The sequence below is a fragment of the Nannobrachium achirus genome, assembly GCF_963921795.1.
Source record: "Nannobrachium achirus genome assembly, chromosome: 23".
NCBI classification, from domain to species: Eukaryota; Metazoa; Chordata; class Actinopteri; order Myctophiformes; family Myctophidae; genus Nannobrachium; species Nannobrachium achirus.
The window spans coordinates 36,506,622-36,525,324 of NC_137830.1; the positions used below are offsets into that span (position 1 = coordinate 36,506,622).

General features: G+C 42.1%; 1 protein-coding gene across 1 annotated transcript in view; it reads left to right on the plus strand.

Moving 5' to 3' along the window:
- gsap (gamma-secretase activating protein) overlaps positions 1 to 18,703 on the plus strand; it is a 123,192-nt gene that overhangs the window by 17,122 nt on the left and 87,367 nt on the right. Inside the window, exons 2-3 of the mRNA XM_080753978.1 lie at positions 2,429 to 2,499; positions 5,268 to 5,324. Coding sequence (XP_080610104.1) covers positions 2,429 to 2,499; positions 5,268 to 5,324 — 128 coding nt within the window. The remainder of the gene's footprint in view (positions 1 to 2,428; positions 2,500 to 5,267; positions 5,325 to 18,703) is intronic.

Genomic DNA, 18,703 nt, shown 5'->3' on the forward strand with positions numbered 1-18,703 from the left:
GTGATGTAATTATTTTTCGATTCATTCTTAAAATCATTATGAATCTCCTCTCCGAGGTTTGAAACTGTAGCTCCTATGGTTTACGAGAGAAAAATACTTGAAAGTGATTTCTTGCATTGTCCCATTATAAGTCAATGGGGACAATTAAGCGTCGTTTTTTGCCGATTACGTCGGCATGGTAAGGCGGATCGGAACGAAAGGTAATAGAACACCATTCCCGGCCGAGCCGCACATTTTGATGTATATATTGCGCGAGTGGCGTAAATGGTGCGGCACTAGTTACGCGCCGAAGTCAGGCTACATACACACACACACACACACACACACACACACACACACACACACACACACAGACACACAGACCCACACAGCCACGTATAGGGAGCTGCACACAGCTCCAAAAACACTCAATTCAAGCTACATCCTACTAATACATGACTGAATGTCTGTCCAATATATGTCCCACACATTATGATGTCAGTCAGTATTGCTTTGTTTCCACTGAATCATGATGTAATGTTAAATGTGCTATATGTGTTCAAAAGTATACAATGGGAATGTATTCTACAACAGAGGAACTATCTGCTACCTTGCAGGTCCATTTAACGCACGCACGCACGCACACACACACACACACACACACACACACACACACACACACACACACACACACACACACACACACACACACACACACACAGGTCTCAGGGGCACTTGCCCATCGGGCAAGTACAGGTCATGTTCTACTTGCCCAAATGTCATGCCCACTTGCCCTTTCTGGGCTGTGCAAAAAAAAAGAAAAAAAACAATCATACCTAAATTCTTATACGAAATACCTTCATATCTTTGAATACAACTATGGGTTCACAATTGTTATTTTATTGTCTCCACCAGCCGAAGGCTGAGGGAGAGTATGTTTTCCCCTCCGTCCGTCCGTGCGTCCGTGCGTGCGTCCGTGCGTCCTCGCAGTTTGTGAACAGCTAATCTCAGTCACCGTTGGCCCGATCGCTGCCAAACTGAGCACACACACTCCCTGGATGCCAATCTAGAACCTCTGCCCCACATTTTTCAAATCAGCCTCATGGTGGCGCTATAACAGGCCGATTTGTGTGGCCTGGTTGTTACTAGCTAATCCCCGGCGCCGTTGGCCCGATCGCTGCCAAACTGAGCACACACACTCCCTGGATGCTAATTCAGAACCTCTGCCCCACATTTTTTAAATCAGCCTCATGGTGGCCGATTTGTGTGGCCTGGTGGAGACCTGTGCTCGGAAGAGCACTGCTTCTAGTATTTTAAAGTGTAGCAACAGTGAAAACTGCGCATTATAGGTAAACTGTGCTCTTATTTTATATCCCACAGACCAAAAGACAGAGTGTTCTGGCTGCATTCAGGTGTTTTTAGACAGATATCTGGTGTTGTGTTTATAGCCGGTTGCGTCCCCTCTCAAAAGAGTATTTGCCCAGTCGGGCAACCTGAAAGCAAACTCCACCTGCCCAAACGTTTTATTTACCTGCCAGGGGCAGGTGGGCAACCCTTAGTGTCAATGCCTACGCAAGGTCTGGGTTCAATCACATTTTCAGCGTATGTGCGCCTAAAATGGGTGTAGATGAGAACCAATTTCTGCTATTTTATTATTTTATAATTTTTTAAATGCCCAAAATAAATGATAGATTATCGGCTAAATGGCTTAGTTTGACTAACTGTTACCCCTACATTTAAGTCAATTATGTGACAACTAAGCTTCAATTTCCAACAAAAATTAGTGCAAGGTCAAGGTCCATAGTACCACAGATATTCATTTGATGATCCTTGACCTAGAAGGGTTATCTAGGAGGGAAGTAGTCTCGGTACAAATTACGGGTCCATTTGGTTCCAAATGTTCCAAAAGGGAACTGTTAATGAACTGGAATCATTAAAGGGATATTTCTCTTTCAAAAACATTTTGGGTCGTTTTATTGTCTACTCAGGCTTTTGAGAACTCCCTAACCCTAACCCTTTTTAAGTTGCTTGATTCAGTATTTAGATATCTGATATTCATTTTATCAGACACGCCCCTTTCCTGGGGTGCTCACAAAAGCCTGAGTAATGTGAAATGACCCTATAAAATCCTAAAAAGGATCCAAACCCTACACGGTACCCAGGCATTTTTTGTTTAAGATGTAAGTGACATGAGAAGAAATGGGAGAAATGTGTAGCATTTACAGAAACTGTTCACAATGACTGGGTAGAAAGAGAACAATTAAGGAACAAGGGATTGAATATTTTGTTCAAGGACAATTTGACACGTTGAGGCTGGACAGTCACTCAGCTTTGTGGCTACAGTCCAACCTGGCATCCGTTACTGCTACACCTCACTGCCATGCAGGCATCCATCCATAACATAACCTCCCAGTCAAATTAATGCCATTCTCATCTTGTGATCTTGTAGAATTCTCTGGATTGGTGGACACTCGCATCCTCAACATAGAAAGAGATGGAGGAATCCTGTACTCCTGGAAGGTAAGGTTGGTGTCTTCTTTTTTTTAATAGAGATCATAATGGCTTCAGTGCTTAATTGGGCCCTTTGAAGCCTCAACGGTGAGAATTTGAATCATGTTGGAGTAATACAATGTATTTGTATCACAAGATTACAAGGTTCTTAATGTACTGTAATGGTTAAATGGTTAAATAACGGACAGAATCTTAAATTAGACTGGAAAATAGAAAAGTCCATATGGAACTAGAAAAATATTGTTCCTTCGAAACAATTGTGGGCTCGCTTCAAGCCGGAAAACAATGGCTATAAAAGCACAAAATGTCAAGATCGCAGGCAGTGCTCTCTTTGACGTTACTGACGTCAAAGATTGGTCCATTTTGTTCCAAAAATGTGTTGTGCAAAAGTTGACCCGCTGGTGGCGCTATAACAGGCCAATGTGAGAAGGTTGGTATCTGTTCCTTGACCTATTGGGAATGTGCTTGCAAGATTTCACGCACATCCCAGGCTGTGTTCATGATTTGAGGTGTTTTTGGCTTTGGACACTTTATCGCTGCTTGCAGCTATATTTATTATTATTATTTTATAATTTTTTGTGTGCACTTCATAGGCATGTTAGATAAAGGTCCTTAGATTGCGTGTAGAATGTTTCATGCAAATTGCAAAAAAAATCCTAGAATAAAAACGGGTTTAAGCGTTTTACAAACTGCTCAAAATTATATAGCGCCCCCCTTTGGCCATTTGGGGTAAGATTGGTTTCAGTGATATTTGAACTAACCCTCTACACTATTTTGTCATGAAAATGTGACTTTGCTTGTATGTTTTAGAGGCAGAAGAATAATTTGCATAAAAATGCAATATTGTTTGAATTATTTAAAAAAGCATGTTTCAATGTTAAAGAAATTCGATCTGACAGATCTTTAGATATCGGTCCAAAGTTCATGTAAAAAAATGTTTTGTGCACGTGACGCGAAAATTCCAGAATAAAAGCGGGTTTACGCGTTTTACAAACTGCTCAAAGTGGCGGAAAATCGAAGGGCGGAGCTTACTTAACAACGACACAGATGTCTTCCGCTTGAGTCAAAGCACGCGTGTAACAAGTTGCATGTCTTCAAACGAAACGAGTCATGACTTATGCCCGTTTGAAGTTTGAATTTTCAAACGCTTTGTATAGCGCCCCCCTTTGGCCGATTGGAATAAAATTGGTTTCAGTGATACTTTGACTAACCCTCCACATCTTTGCCAAATGCCATGAACGTGTAACTTTGCATGCATGATTTAGAGGCAGAAGAATAATTTGCATAAAACCGCAATATTTATTGAATTATTAAAAAATGATATTTCACTAAAAGAAATCCGCCGAGATAAATCTGACCGTATTGGTCCAAAGTTCATGTGAAAAAAGTTTTGTGCGCGTATCGAAAAAAACCCAGGAGGAGATAGATTTTTACTGTTTTTCATATAATTCCGAATTGTGGGAGATCTAAAGGTCAGAGGTCAAAAGTCAGAGGCTAAAAGTTGTTCGGCATGAGGAGACGCATACGTGTATACAGGTTTCATGCCTGTACCTCAAACACAGCATGAGCTATACCTGTTCAAAGTTCGCACTTTCGAAGGCTTCCTACAGCGCCACCATTTGGCCGATTGCTGTAAAAAGTAATAGCACACTTCGCCACTGTAAACTGAACACATTGATGTTTTTATTTTCATTTTCTCACTAAGTATGTAGGAGTAGAAAGGAACCGAAAATCCCGTCTACTTACTAGATAAACAAATAAATAAATAAATAAATAATGACAATATCTAAAGTGTGCTCGCCAGGTACTGGCGAGCCCACAACTAGAAAACTAGAACGATCCATACATGAAAAAAAATATATTATAATGAATAAAATCCAATGCAGGGCAGCGACACAGGGCAACTTAAACTTATTTTACTCCTTGCGTGACAGTATATACTGTGGATTAGGCTTCAGAGAGCCCTTCAGAGAGGGTACCCGGCAAATGTCTAATTTCTCTTTTGGCTCTTGAGCTAAAATATTTTGGAACCACTGGTCTAGGGTATTGTTGTATCAACCCTTTGGTCTGAAGTGTTCTTATATGCATGGCATCACTCTGCAGAACTAGTTTTGGTTCCATTTTTACACAACGGGGGCAATCGGCAGGTCAAGTGTGTCATTTCACACGTTGTCGCTGTCAGGTGGAAACCTCTTATGTCCAAAACTGGTCCTTTTCAGTAAATGTGGGGCAAAAACACCTCCTATGTAGTTATTTATTTAGTCACAAGATTTTGTTGATAATTTTCATTGGTTCAATATTTACAAAACCCACAGACAGACACATTTCACTTTCAACATAGTGAAGAACAAAAGCAGATCTCCGAGCTGACAAGTTGTCACCACGTGGTGCAATGCAACACGCTGTGAGCTTGTAGATCTGCTTTTTTTTTACAAACTGCTTTTACATGATCCTCCTGTATGACAATGTAGGGCATTCATTTACCTCAAAAAGTTAAAATTAGTGCAGTTCAAAATGTTCCGAAAGGAGAGTTCATTCAGATTTTCGGGGAATTTGTAAAACTATACGTTTTTGGAAACTTAAGTATAACAAAGAGTATAACAAATCAGAAAATCCATTATTCCATTTGCGAATTTTACAACATGTTACACTTTCTTAAAAATGTCAGTATTTCAGTGTCTAACCTATTCTGAAGTGAACCTGGAGACTTTGAGAACCACTGCGGTAGACAATCATTTCTGTACCATTTTTGTTCTAATGTTTTTGTGTTCCGACAGGGAACTACAGGAAACACCAGGATTGGAAAATATGACCCTAATACAAAACGTAACAAGGTACTGTGTGTGTGTGTGTGCGTGTGCGTGTGCGCGTGCGCGTGCGCGTGCCTGCGTAAAGTAGATACTTTATTGATATGGTTACTTTGTCCCCACCTGGTGGCAGCATGTGGGACAACACTACTGTGTCAGTTTCATGACAGGTGTTTGGCTCAGGAGTCTTAACCCAGGCCAAGGACCCCTTAGCTGAGAGAGAGATGAAGCCAGTGGCGCTTCTGACTCCACGGGGGCCCTAAGCAAGATCCCACTTAAGCCCCTTTTCCACTGACATGGCCCAACACCACACCACACCACACTGCCCACTTGTGTCAGGTTTTCCGCTACAAGGACCTGGGTAGAGTGGTGTGAAAGTGGTACTAAACATGGTACTAAAAAGTGTCCAATTTAGAGTAGGTCTGAGCTAGGCCAAACAGGGCCAAACACTTCATGATGCCTGATAACTCACTGACTTTTCATTTAGACCACCAGGATATGGTTGTAATACATGATAATAGATTCTGTTGTGTTATAACCACTATTATAATCTATTTTAAATTATCATAGTAATACATTAATACTTTATAGTGTATTATACTCACAGTTATAATCCATTATAGTGTATTAAAATTAGGATAGTTGTAATACAAATTTATATTGTATTAGAATCACAGTTAAAAGGTTGCATTTGTTTCTTACTGATAGGGGTACTTTTGTGTAATGGAAAATGTAGATATTTTGGTGGTGCGGTGTGGTGTGGTGTGGTGTAGTGTGGTGTAGTGTGGTGCTAAAGCTGCAGTCGAAAAGGGGCTTTGGGGCCCAACGAGTTGTGTTCGTAGCCGGCGCCGGCGAAAGATTTGGGCAGTTTACAGGTAGAATTAGAGGAATATTAACATTAGGATTATACTGTTGTGATGTCCAGTGGCTAAATAAATAGCTATGAATCAATAGCTATTTAGTCAATGTCAATATCTTGCTTTCCATCTTGCATCAGTGCTGACTGAGTCTGTCTGATAGTGTAAATATTGTCGTCAATGTATTTTTATTTTTAGGCATTGTCTTTCTTTTGTGTGCGCACTGTGCACCACCCCAACTATGAATATAATCTCCTCCTTGCTGAATATCTTCTAAGTTGTCTATCTATGAGAGTGAATGATCCAGTCTAGTATATGCTAAATAAATGAAAGCAAGGGATCGCCTCTCTCCTTTCTAGTTGTATCGCGGCTACACAGTGGTGGAAAAAGTACTCGCATGTTTTACTTAAAGGGGATGACCACCCATTTTCAATATTGAACTATGTCATTAATATACCTTAGAGGAGTTGTGTGGAAATAAAAAAAAGTTCCCCCTCTTCTGTGTTGCCTAGAACTGGAGGATTGATTTTGGGGTTTGTATTGCAAATTACAACTTGATGACATCACACATTGTACTTTACAATACAAACCCCAAAATCAATCCTCCAGTTCTAGGCAACACAGAAGAGGGGGAACTTTTCTTTTATTACCACACAACTCCTCTAAGGTATATTAATTACATAGTTCAATATTGAAAATGGGTGGTCTTCCCCTTTAAAGACCGGGTGACAAGGCCAAAACAGCTAATTATGGCTATCAAATTATCATAATTTTTTGATGATGTCATGTACCCCCATGTTAAATTACCCAATCAAATTAATTTATTGTAGTTACTGTACTGAAAGTAGTACTTTCTGTACAGTAACTGCAATACATTAATTTGATTGGCTACTATGGGGGGAGGGGCGGAGTTGAGCGGCGAGCATTATCTTGTGAAACTACCCCAACATAACATAAGGCTGAGGAGATGACTAAATTGACGACTACTTTGACGAATTTGATGATCCAACATCAGGCTGACCTGATGAAGGAGGTCTTGGCTTTGAAGGCGACGGTCAAGGAAAGAGATCAAAAGATTGAAGAATTGGAGAAAAGATTGGATGAAATGGAACAATATTCAAGGTTGGATGACATAATTATTTCGGGGCTGAAAGTTAAACCATTCTCCTATACCAGGGCTGCTGCCAATAGCCCCAGCACCCCGCCAGAAGAACAAGCAACCACTGAAAGGCAAGTCATTGATTTCTTTAAATCTAAGGAGATTGTGTTGGACCAGGATCATATCGCTGCTTGCTACACACTCCCAAGCAAGGATCGTAAAGCAAACCCTGTTATACTCTTGAGATTCGCAAACAGAAAACACAAGAATCAACTCCTGATACAAGGAATGAAGCTTAAAGGCTCGGATGTTTATGTCAACGAACATCTAACAAAAAAGAATGCTGAAATTGCCAGGGAGGCTGTTTGACTACCCTGGCAAAACGTCAAGATAGCTGCTTCTGTACGAGACACTGAAACTCTGACATTTTTATTAGTGAAGCAGAATTACCAAGAAATCCCTTGTCTCAAGGACATGCCGCTTGATAACCCTGTAGCCAAAACACTGCCAACTCTACTACAGAAAAATGTCAAACTGACTCAGATAAAGAATGCAAAACACAGGCTTTGCCTAGCCAAAGTGGATGTGCACGTACTGTAACCATATTTGAACTGAAGCGTAACAAAAGGGAGGCCACAACTGAATTAACCTGGAAAATATCATGGACAATGCGTAATCATGGACACAAACCTAGAAAAAAAAACTACATTCACTCTATCATGTTTCTCTACCTCCATTTATTATTACACTTATTATTATTACCCCTATCGTTAAATCGGTCCACGAAGCCGAGGTCCTAGGGCTGGTGTACACGACAAATTTCCAAACCCCGCTGTGTGTTCCCTGGGGGCGTGAAAAATAAGGGGGTGGGCTCTACATGTCCTCTGGGACCCCATCTACGTATGGACACCACTTGTTCGCCCATCCGTCTTACGGATGCTTTTTTATTCCATTTTATTTGTTTTAGGGTCCTATCTTGCAGTTCAAGCCTATTTCCACAGGGTGGCAGGCTACTTTCCCAACCTACTGGAGGTGAACATGCAGGGGCGTCAATTGGGTATGGCAAGCTATGATTGGTGTCTTGCAAGACACCAGTCATGTTGCCATACCTTAGCCTTTCCTGAACTGACGCCGCTGTGAACATGTGTACACAGCCAGCATATTACTCAATGCCAAACTTTGCACACACACTCCTTGCCTGCCAATCCACAACCTCCACCCCTCCAGGGACCCCCAGGGCTTATCTCCCGATTAGGACACTTTCCAGCATAGTGACATGCAGAACAAACTGTCCATATAGTATGGTTTACATAAAAGTCAGTTGTCTTTCACACACACACACACACACACACACACACACACACACACACACACACACACACACACACACATATATATATATATACACATATATATATATATATATATATATATATATATATATATATATTTCATTTATTTATTTCATAAATATTTTTCATCACAATTGGGTTTGTGGGGAGCCATCCCTGCTTCAAGCTGTCACAGCACGGCACCAACACTTCAAACTAGTTAAAAAACCCAATACAGCAGATCTACAAGCACCTCACAGATCTACAAGCACCTCGCACATGCCAGGGACAGAGTAGGTTGGCCTGCATAAGCCTTGCTGTCAACACACTATACTACACCACTCAGGCCACCAAGCCAGGTGTGGTCAATTAGTGCCTTCTTTTGATCAGTGGCTTCTGCTTGATGAGTGGCACCAGTCTGTCTTTGTTCCCTGGTCAGTCAAGTTCACTGGGAGAGAATGTTTCAGATCAGTGCAAGTGTATTTGTTTTCCATTTGGACTTACTGTGTTTTGTTGGTACAGTATGCGTGCGACTAACTAATATTTCTGATAATTCCAATTTGTTTGTTGTTTAATTAGCCGGATTGTGAATGCCCTGCATTTTTCTTTCATCTTTAGAACCACACGTGTGTAACAAAACAGAGTGGTGATCATTTGGTGTGGGTGAAGAGAAGAAAAACATTTCATTAAAGGAGTAGTTCACCCCCAAAGTGACTTTTTTTCTATTGAACTCAAGTCTCCATGGCGTGAGTAATACATTGAAAAAATAAGTCATTTTGGGGGTGAACTACTCCTTGAATGTCAGTTTTGTGGTGTTTTGACTGGACACCCTGAACATATTGCCAGATAGATAGACAGACAGACAGACAGACAGACAGACAGAGAATTGTAGGCCTTGCATTTATTTGACTTGGTTCCAACAGATGGCGAAAATAGCTAATCTTCAAGCTCACAATGCCTCACTGTTTGGACAAAGAGTTGAGGCGTTACATTTTGTAAAACACGGCCTTGTGAAAATAGCAGATCTACATGCTCACAACACCTCACAACGCAGGGCAGCGTGAGCATGTAGATCTGATATTTTCACAATTTCTGCCCCTAATATTTAATTTATCATTTTAAAAGTATTAAAAAGTCCTTAAATTGTCTCTTTAGAAATGTGCAGATAGCCTCTGTATACTGTTGAGTGGAAAAACAATGTTTCACATTAAGCTAAACATTTGGGACCACCCAAGATCATTTGGAGACCCCTCTAGGGGTCCCATAGTTGAACCACTGACTTATAAGGGGAGTATGGAGACCCCTCTAGGGGTCCCATAGTTGAACCACTGACTTATAAGGGGAGTATATGAGGCTGGATCCGTCTGGAACACTGCACTAGGCTCTCGCCAGCTCTGTAGCTCTCCACACTTGAACAGTTGTGTCCTTAAATTCAATTATAATAATTAACCCCTGTATATACGGGCAATAGTTTTACATGACTTTGTGTACACAGCCAATAGTTTTACATGAACATGTCTAGGCTTTAGTACTGTACTGCCTCGTATAGCCCAACAGAGCCCAGCACAGAACAGCACAGCCCACCAGAGCCCAATACAGCCCCCCAGAGCCCAACAGAGTCCAGCAAACCTAAGTCCAGCCCAGCCGAGTAGGAGTATAGACCGGGGAAAGGGGGTAGTTAGATGACTCCACCAGGCCATTACTGTCCAGATCTGGCTTGAATAGGCCAGACTAGGGTAGACAGGACTGCACCAGACAACACCAGGCTGCTCCAGCCTGGTGGGACACTCAGAGACTTTGTAAACGCCTGTGTACATTTCCCATAGATTCTATGGGACTTGAACACTTGCTCCTGCCCTTCGTGTACACAATCTGTGCCGTGTCCCCTCAGAGGGACATTGTGGGCCCCCCGACCTCACTTTGAGAACCGGCCATGGACCACTTGATAAGCCCACAGTGTCCCTCTGAGGGTCCCCCGACCTCACTTTGAGAACCGACCATGGACCACTTGATAAGCCCACAGTGTCCCTCTGAGGGTTCATGTAAAACTACTGGTGACTTTGTACACGCCTGTGTACATTTCCCATAGATTCTATGGGACTTGAACACTTGCTCCTGCCCTTTGTGTACACGGTCTGTGCCGTGTCCCCTCAGAGGGACACTGTGGGCCCCCGACCTCACTTTGAGAACCGACCATGGACCACTTGATAAGCCCACAGTGTCCCTCTGAGGGTCCCCCGACCTCACTTTGAGGACCGACCATGGACCACTTGATAAGCCCACAGTGTCCCTCTGAGGGTCCCCCGACCTCACTTTGAGGACCGACCATGGACCACTTGATAAGCCCACAGTGTCCCTCTGAGGGTCCCCGACCTCACTTTGAGAACCGACCATGGACCACTTGATAAGCCCACAGTGTCCCTCTGAGGGTTCATGTAAAACTACTGGTGACTTTGTACATGCCTGTGTACATTTCCCATAGATTCTATGGGACTTGAACACTTGCTCCTGCCCTTCGTGTACACGGTCTGTGCCGTGTCCCCTCAGAGGGACACTGTGGGCCCCCCGACCTCACTTTGAGAACCGGCCATGGACCACTTGATAAGCCCACAGTGTCCCTCTGAGGGTTCATGTAAAACTTAAAACTAATGCCCGTGTACACAGTGGTTAATCGCATGTGCAAGGATCTACAGAGCTGGCTGGAGCAGCCTGGTGGAGTCTGGTGCAGTCCTGTCTACCCTGGTCTGGCCTATTCAAGCCAGATCTGGACAGTAATGGCCTGGTGGAGTCATCTAACTACCCCCTTTCCCCGGTCTATACTCCTACTCGGCAGGACTGGGCTGGACTTAGGTTTGCTGGACTCTGTTGGGCTCTGGGGGGCTGTATTGGGCTCTGGTGGGCTGTGCTGTTCTGTGCTGGGCTCTGTTGGGCTATACGAGGCAGTACAGTACTAAAGCCTAGACATGTTCATGTAAAACTATTGGCCGTGTACACAAAGTCATGTAAAACTATTGCCTGTGTACACAGTGGCTTTTTCCTTGACCTTTCGAGTTAGGAGTGTCGTAGAGACACGAGACCGGGTTTGTTGGATTCAGCGTCAAAAAGTAAGTCAGAATAAGTGTCTTTTATCCGAAAGAATGTGTAATCGTGTTGGTGGCGTGCAAATTTCGTGTCTTTTTCGCAATCATAAAGGGTTCAAAGTGTCGGAGAGACACGAAACCCATTCCATCGGATCAGGCATCCTTCAAATATGAAAAGTGTTTCCTGCGTAAAACAAACAGATTTTTTTAGATTTTTTTATTGATTTTAAGGACAAAAATCCGGGTTTCGGTGTCTTTTTCGCAATCGTAAAGGGTCATGAGAACCTAAGTCCAGCCCAGCCGAGTAGGAGTATAGACCGGGGAAAGGGGGTAGTTAGATGACTCCACCAGGCCATTACTGTCCAGATCTGGCTTGAATAGGCCAGACTAGGGTAGACAGGACTGCACCAGACAACACCAGGCTGCTCCAGCCTGGTGGGACACTCAGAGACTTTGTAAACGCCTGTGTACATTTCCCATAGATTCTATGGGACTTGAACACTTGCTCCTGCCCTTCGTGTACACAATCTGTGCCGTGTCCCCTCAGAGGGACATTGTGGGCCCCCCGACCTCACTTTGAGAACCGGCCATGGACCAGATCGGGCATGCTTCAAATATGAAACGTGTGTCCTGCCTGAAACAAAACATATTTTTTTGATTTTTTTATTCATTTTAAGGACAAAGGGCCTGTTTTGACGCCTAAAACGACCCTTTTCCTTGACCTTTCGAGTTAGGAGTGCCGTGTACACAGGATCTACAGAGCTGGCTGGAGCATGGAGCAGCCTGGTGGAGTCTGGTGCAGTCATCTAACTACCCCCCTTCCCTGGTCTATACTCCTATTGGGCAGGACTGGGCTGGACTTAGGTTTGCTGGAGTCTATTGGGCTCTGGTAGGCTGTATTGGGCTCTGGTGGGCCGTGTTGTGCTGTGATGGGCTCTGTTGGGCTACACGAGACAGTACAGTACTAAAGCCTGAACATGTTCATGTAAAACTATTGGCTGTGTACACAAAGTCATGTGAAACTATTGCCCGTATATACAGGGGTTAATTATTATAATTGAATTTAAGGACACAACTGTTCAAGTGTGGAGAGCTACAGAGCTGGCGAGAGCCTAGTGCAGTGTTCCAGACGGATCCAGCCTCATATACTCCCCTTATAAGTCAGTGGTTCAACTATGGGACCCCTAGAGGGGTCTCCATACTCCCCTTATAAGTCAGTGGTTCAACTATGGGACCCCTAGAGGGGTCTCCAAATGATCTTGGGTGGTCCCAAATGTTTAGCTTAATGTGAAACATTGTTTTTCCACTCAACAGTATACAGAGGCTATCTGCACATTTCTAAAGAGACAATTTAAGGACTTTTTAATACTTTTAAAATGATAAATTAAATATTAGGGGCAGAAATTGTGAAAATATCAGATCTACATGCTCACGCCGCCCTGCGTTGTGAGGTGTTGTGAGCATGTAGATCTGCTATTTTCACAAGGCCGTGTTTTACAAAATGTAACGCCTCAACTCTTTGTCCAAACAGTGAGGCATTGTGAGCTTGAAGATTAGCTATTTTCGCCATCTGTTGGAACCAAGTCAAATAAATGCAAGGCCTACAATTCTCTGTCTGTCTGTCTGTCTGTCTGTCTGTCTGTCTGTCTGTCTGTCTGTCTGTCTATCTGGCAATATCCTCAGGGTGTCCAGTCAAAACACCACAAAACTGACATTCAAGGAGTAGTTCACCCCCAAAATGACTTATTTTTTCAATGTATTACTCACGCCATGGAGACTTGAGTTCAATAGAAAAAAAGTCACTTTGGGGGTGAACTACTCCTTTAACGAAATGTTTTTCTTCTCTTCACCCACACCAAATGATCACCACTCTGTTTTGTTACACACGTGTGGTTCTAAAGATGAAAGAAAAATGCAGGGCATTCACAATCCGGCTAATTAAACAACAAACAAATTGGAATTATCAGAAATATTAGTTAGTCGCACGCATACTGTACCAACAAAACACAGTAAGTCCAAATGGAAAACAAATACACTTGCACTGATCTGAAACATTCTCTCCCAGTGAACTTGACTGACCAGGGAACAAAGACAGACTGGTGCCACTCATCAAGCAGAAGCCACTGATCAAAAGAAGGCACTAATTGACCACACCTGGCTTGGTGGCCTGAGTGGTGTAGTATAGTGTGTTGACAGCAAGGCTTATACAGGCCAACCTACTCTGTCCCTGGCATGTGCGAGGTGCTTGTAGATCTGTGAGGTGCTTGTAGATCTGCTGTATTGGGTTTTTTAACTAGTTTGAAGTGTTGGTGCCATGCTGTGACAGCTTGAAGCAGGGATGGCTCCCCACAAACCCAATTGTGATGAAAAATATTTATGAAATAAATAAATGAAATATATATATATATATATATATATATATATATATATATATATATATATATATATATATATGTATATATATATATATATATATATATATATATATGTATATATATATATGTGTGTGTGTGTGTGTGTGTGTGTGTGTGTGTGTGTGTGTGTGTGTGTGTGTGTGTGTGAAAGACAACTGACTTTTATGTAAACCATACTATATGGACAGTTTGTTCTGCATGTCACTATGCTGGAAAGTGTCCTAATCGGGAGATAAGCCCTGGGGGTCCCTGGAGGGGTGGAGGTTGTGGATTGGCAGGCAAGGAGTGTGTGTGCAAAGTTTGGCATTGAGTAATATGCTGGCTGTGTACACATGTTCACAGCTGCGTCAGTTCAGGAAAGGCTAAGGTATGGCAACATGACTGGTGTCTTGCAAGACACCAATCATGTTGCCATACCTTAGCAACAGGCACGATGAAAAGTACATTTAATTATTTCCCCCCTGTAGCCAAGGTATGGATAAGCCCACAGTGTCCCTCTGAGGGTCCCCCGACCTCACTTTGAGAACCACCACGGACCACTTGATAAGCCCACAGTGTCCCTCTGAGGGTTCATGTAAAACTACTGGTCGTGGACACCACCTAGGGCCTGTGTACATATGGCTCTCTGCTGCCCCCCAGTAAGAAACTATAGACGGCACAGACCGTGTACACGAAGGGCAGGAGCAAGTGGTCAAGTCCCATAGAATCTATGGGAAATGTACGAAGTCGTGTACAAAGTCACCGGTTGGTCCACGAGCCATAGTTTTTTCCATTTTAGCTCCCTACAGTGTACACGAATATGATTATTATTATGATTACTATTATTACCCATATTATTAGTCTGTTTGTTTCTCTTTTCTTTTCTTAATTTACTCTTACCTGCTATTAGGCTGATGTATGCTTAAATCCTAAACACTTTAAATTATTATGTAAGTAAAAAAAAAAAAAAAAAAAAAAGTACATTCATTCTATCATGTTTCCTTTTCAGTTATTATTATTATTATTATTATTACCCTTATCCTTTTATCATGTTTCCTTTATCTCCATTTATGTAATTACATTTTTTTGAGAAAAAAAGTAGATTATTCATCTATTCATTTATTTCATTATCACCAGAAGGTAAAATCGTATACTCTTATAACATATTCTGATTCCTGAATTGCTAGTGTTGATGTATATGGAAATTCTTCCAACATGTTTTTTCCCTTTTCTTAATTTTCCATTTATTTTTTAATTTTTAATTTTCCATTCTCATATCTGCTATGAGGCCGATGTATCCTTGAATTTCAAACATTCCTATAACTAATCACTGTATTTTACTCATTGAATAAGTAGGATAGGCTTCTACAAGCTTTCAGCTTCAGCCTATTCCTTTTGACCACATGTAACAATGACTAAGTGGATGTATGACTTGTAAAAATGTGAGTGATCAAATAAACTAAACTAAACTAAACTAAAAATAACTGTGCGAGGAGGAGAAAATGCGACAATTTATAAACCGAATTTTAAAACAAGCAGTTCTAGGGGTAACTAGACCAGGTCACCTGGTTGTGCCAGACCCGCAATGAAAACTAGTATGGCACTGAACTAACACATGAACACACAGGATTTTATAGTCTCAGCAAAAAAGTGTAGTGAGCTTGTAGATCGGCTGTTTTCACTAGTATGGCACTGAACTAACACATGAACACACAGGATTTTATAGTCTCAGCAACAAAGCGTAGTGAGCTTGTAGATCGGCTGTTTTGACTAGTATGGCACTGAACTAACACATGAACACACAGGATTTTATAGGCTGAGCAGCTGGAAATGTTTGTGAGCTTGTAGATGGGCTGTTTTCACTAGTATGGCTGTGGGGCAAATGTTTTGCAGCACTGAACTAACACATGAACACACAGGAATTTATAGTCTCAGCAGCTCGTCAGCCAACTCAACTCAGCTGGTCCCGTACAGGTGACGGCACTCAAGGCAATCAGCCGAGCAAGGGAAGGGAGGGGCAGATGAGCAGTCAGAGGCAAACACAGGCACACTGAGGAAAAGAGGGACACTGAGGAAAAGAGGGACCGACCGACCGACCGACAGACCGACAGACCGACAAAGCCTTATGTAGGCCGACCCCCTGGGTCTGGCAAAAATTGTATAGAATCTGTTATAGAATCAATTAGTTATGAGAGGGCCCGCAAAATCTAGCAACAGGGGCAGCCGAAATCTAGCAACAGGGGCAGCTATGAAAAAAATCGACTAAAGCAGGTATAAAGGGGTATGATAAAAGACAGATTTAACCCTATATGTGTTTTGGTCTGGATGACTCCTTTAAGTATCACTTTAAGTAAAAGTATCAATACCACCATGTAGAAATTAGGGGTGGAACTATTCACTTACTCGATTCGATTTGATTTCGATACCTAGGGTGACGATTCGATTTATAGTTAGTTAGTTTTACAGAAAATAAATGTAGATAGTTAGTTATGGCTAAGGAAAATCAAATCAAATCAAACAATCTACTTAAAATAGATTACCCAGACTGTTTAGTTACCAATGGCTAATGATGCAGTTGTTACTGTAAGTAGAGCTACAGTACATCTCTCTTTCATTTGATTTGCATCAGGCCGACAATGACGTTTTGGGTATGCTACTCTATTGGGCAGAGCCACTGGTAAAAAAACAAAAACAAATCGCCGCTTTCAAGATGTTTTAGCCATTATCTCTGAAACGCAAGGTCCAATCTGCTCAGTTTAAAGTTTGTTGGATGCGTGACTTTGAGGACATTTAGCTGGTGGGCCAGTCAAAATTGCGCCAGAGTTTGAGTATCACTGCTCTACACCAATCCTCTTGCCGAAAATAGCCAATCTACAAGTTCACAACGCTTCACAGGCAGTGTGAGGCGTTTTGAGATTGTAGGTCGGCTATTTTCTTTTCTTTTTGATTGATTGATTGAAGTATTTATTAGTTGTTTGCATAGGAAAAGGTACAGTTTCATGACAGTACAGTTCACTGGTACAAGGTCAACTAAAAGTATAAGCTCATGAAAGCCGTGGCTTGTTTACATTAGGGGTGTGAAAGAATATTCTTTATTCGAATATTCGTTCGAATGTTAACAATAAAAGAATATTCGAAAGTAAAAAATTGAGCTTCGAATTAATTTATATTTAATTAAAACAAATCTACCGCACTTCTCGCGAGATTCTGGGCGCATGGAACGTTAAAAGGTGGCTGGTCTCGCAAGGCAGAAGTCTCCATTCGCTGCTGCAAAAGTGGGCTGATCTACAGGTCCACAATGCGTCGCTGATCCAATACGTTGTGGGCTTGTACATTAAGGGTGCCTATTTAGCAACACCGTCATACGGCGAAGAATAAACCTCCAGCTGCTTTTAACTTTCCCTTCACACTGTCACTGGCCGTCGTCCGCTCCGCAGGGAAGGCTCTCTCCTTTCCGACGGAGTGGAGAGATGCACTCGCCTCGCAGTTCACTGCACACTCAGTGCTTTTAAACTTAATACGTTGATTCAGAATGATTAACGAGTCAAGCTGAAACGTGCGACTCATTTGGTAGTGACGGGAAGCCGGACAACGAGACTTCTCCAACGAAAAACACAAAGCATGGATTTCTTCTCTCACGAGTCATTCTCCCCGCACGCAGCCACGGTAACGGTAAAACTCCGTCACACTCTTGTAGACTGCCTAATTTGGTTCAAACCAAAACATACTCCATTGGTGTGTAGTGCACATATGAATACTGAATATGGATACAGTATTAATATATATCGTAATATTAAAAATAATATTTCATAAAATAATTATGAAACATAATTTTTCTATCACGCTATTGTTTACAAGCGTGAGTTCTTGGCAGAGTTGCAATAAATGTTCATTACTGTGCATACATACTGTAAAATATGAATATTTACTAAAAATGACAAATTACCTTTTAATAGAATGCCTAAGCATTTAAGATTCCAGTACCAATCACATCGATTCAAAACACACAGAAAGAACGTCAATGTCCACACTGTTTCGCTAAAATATGAAAAAGTGATTTATTATAAAAATCATAAAATGTACATTCAGACTAGCATAACTATGTCTGATTCTTCAAGCAAAAGATAGATAATAGGTTCCAAGGGAAGTAGTAGGCATAGTATTTCAAAACCTGTCAAACTGTACAAAATAGATGGCAGACTACTGTACAGTGTTCACTTTTGCAAAGTGTTTCCCCAAAAACATATATATCAAACATTCACCAAAAGAAAAGAAATAAAAGAAATGAAATCAATAAAAGATCATTAAACATTCAATATCTAACCCTACTCTATCTTAGTTGCCATTGAACACATGTAAAAACTTTGCCTTGCCTGCTGAAGGTCCGTTTGCATCACGTGTGTGGGAGTAGGAGAGGAGAGGGAGCTAGCTGTTTGCTAGCATGCGCTAGGTCGGCCATGTTTGCTGGGCGTCGTCGCCATGCGGTCTGCACATGCGGCCTGAATGGAGGCAGCCATCTTGGAGATCCACAGGAAGTGGAGCGTGTGCAGAGCAGGATGGAGAGGCACCCCCCGCTGGCTGGAGGAGGCGCTTGCTCAGGAGCAGGAGATCCTGCTGCTGTTGAGTGGTGGTCACCCACGTCTGTT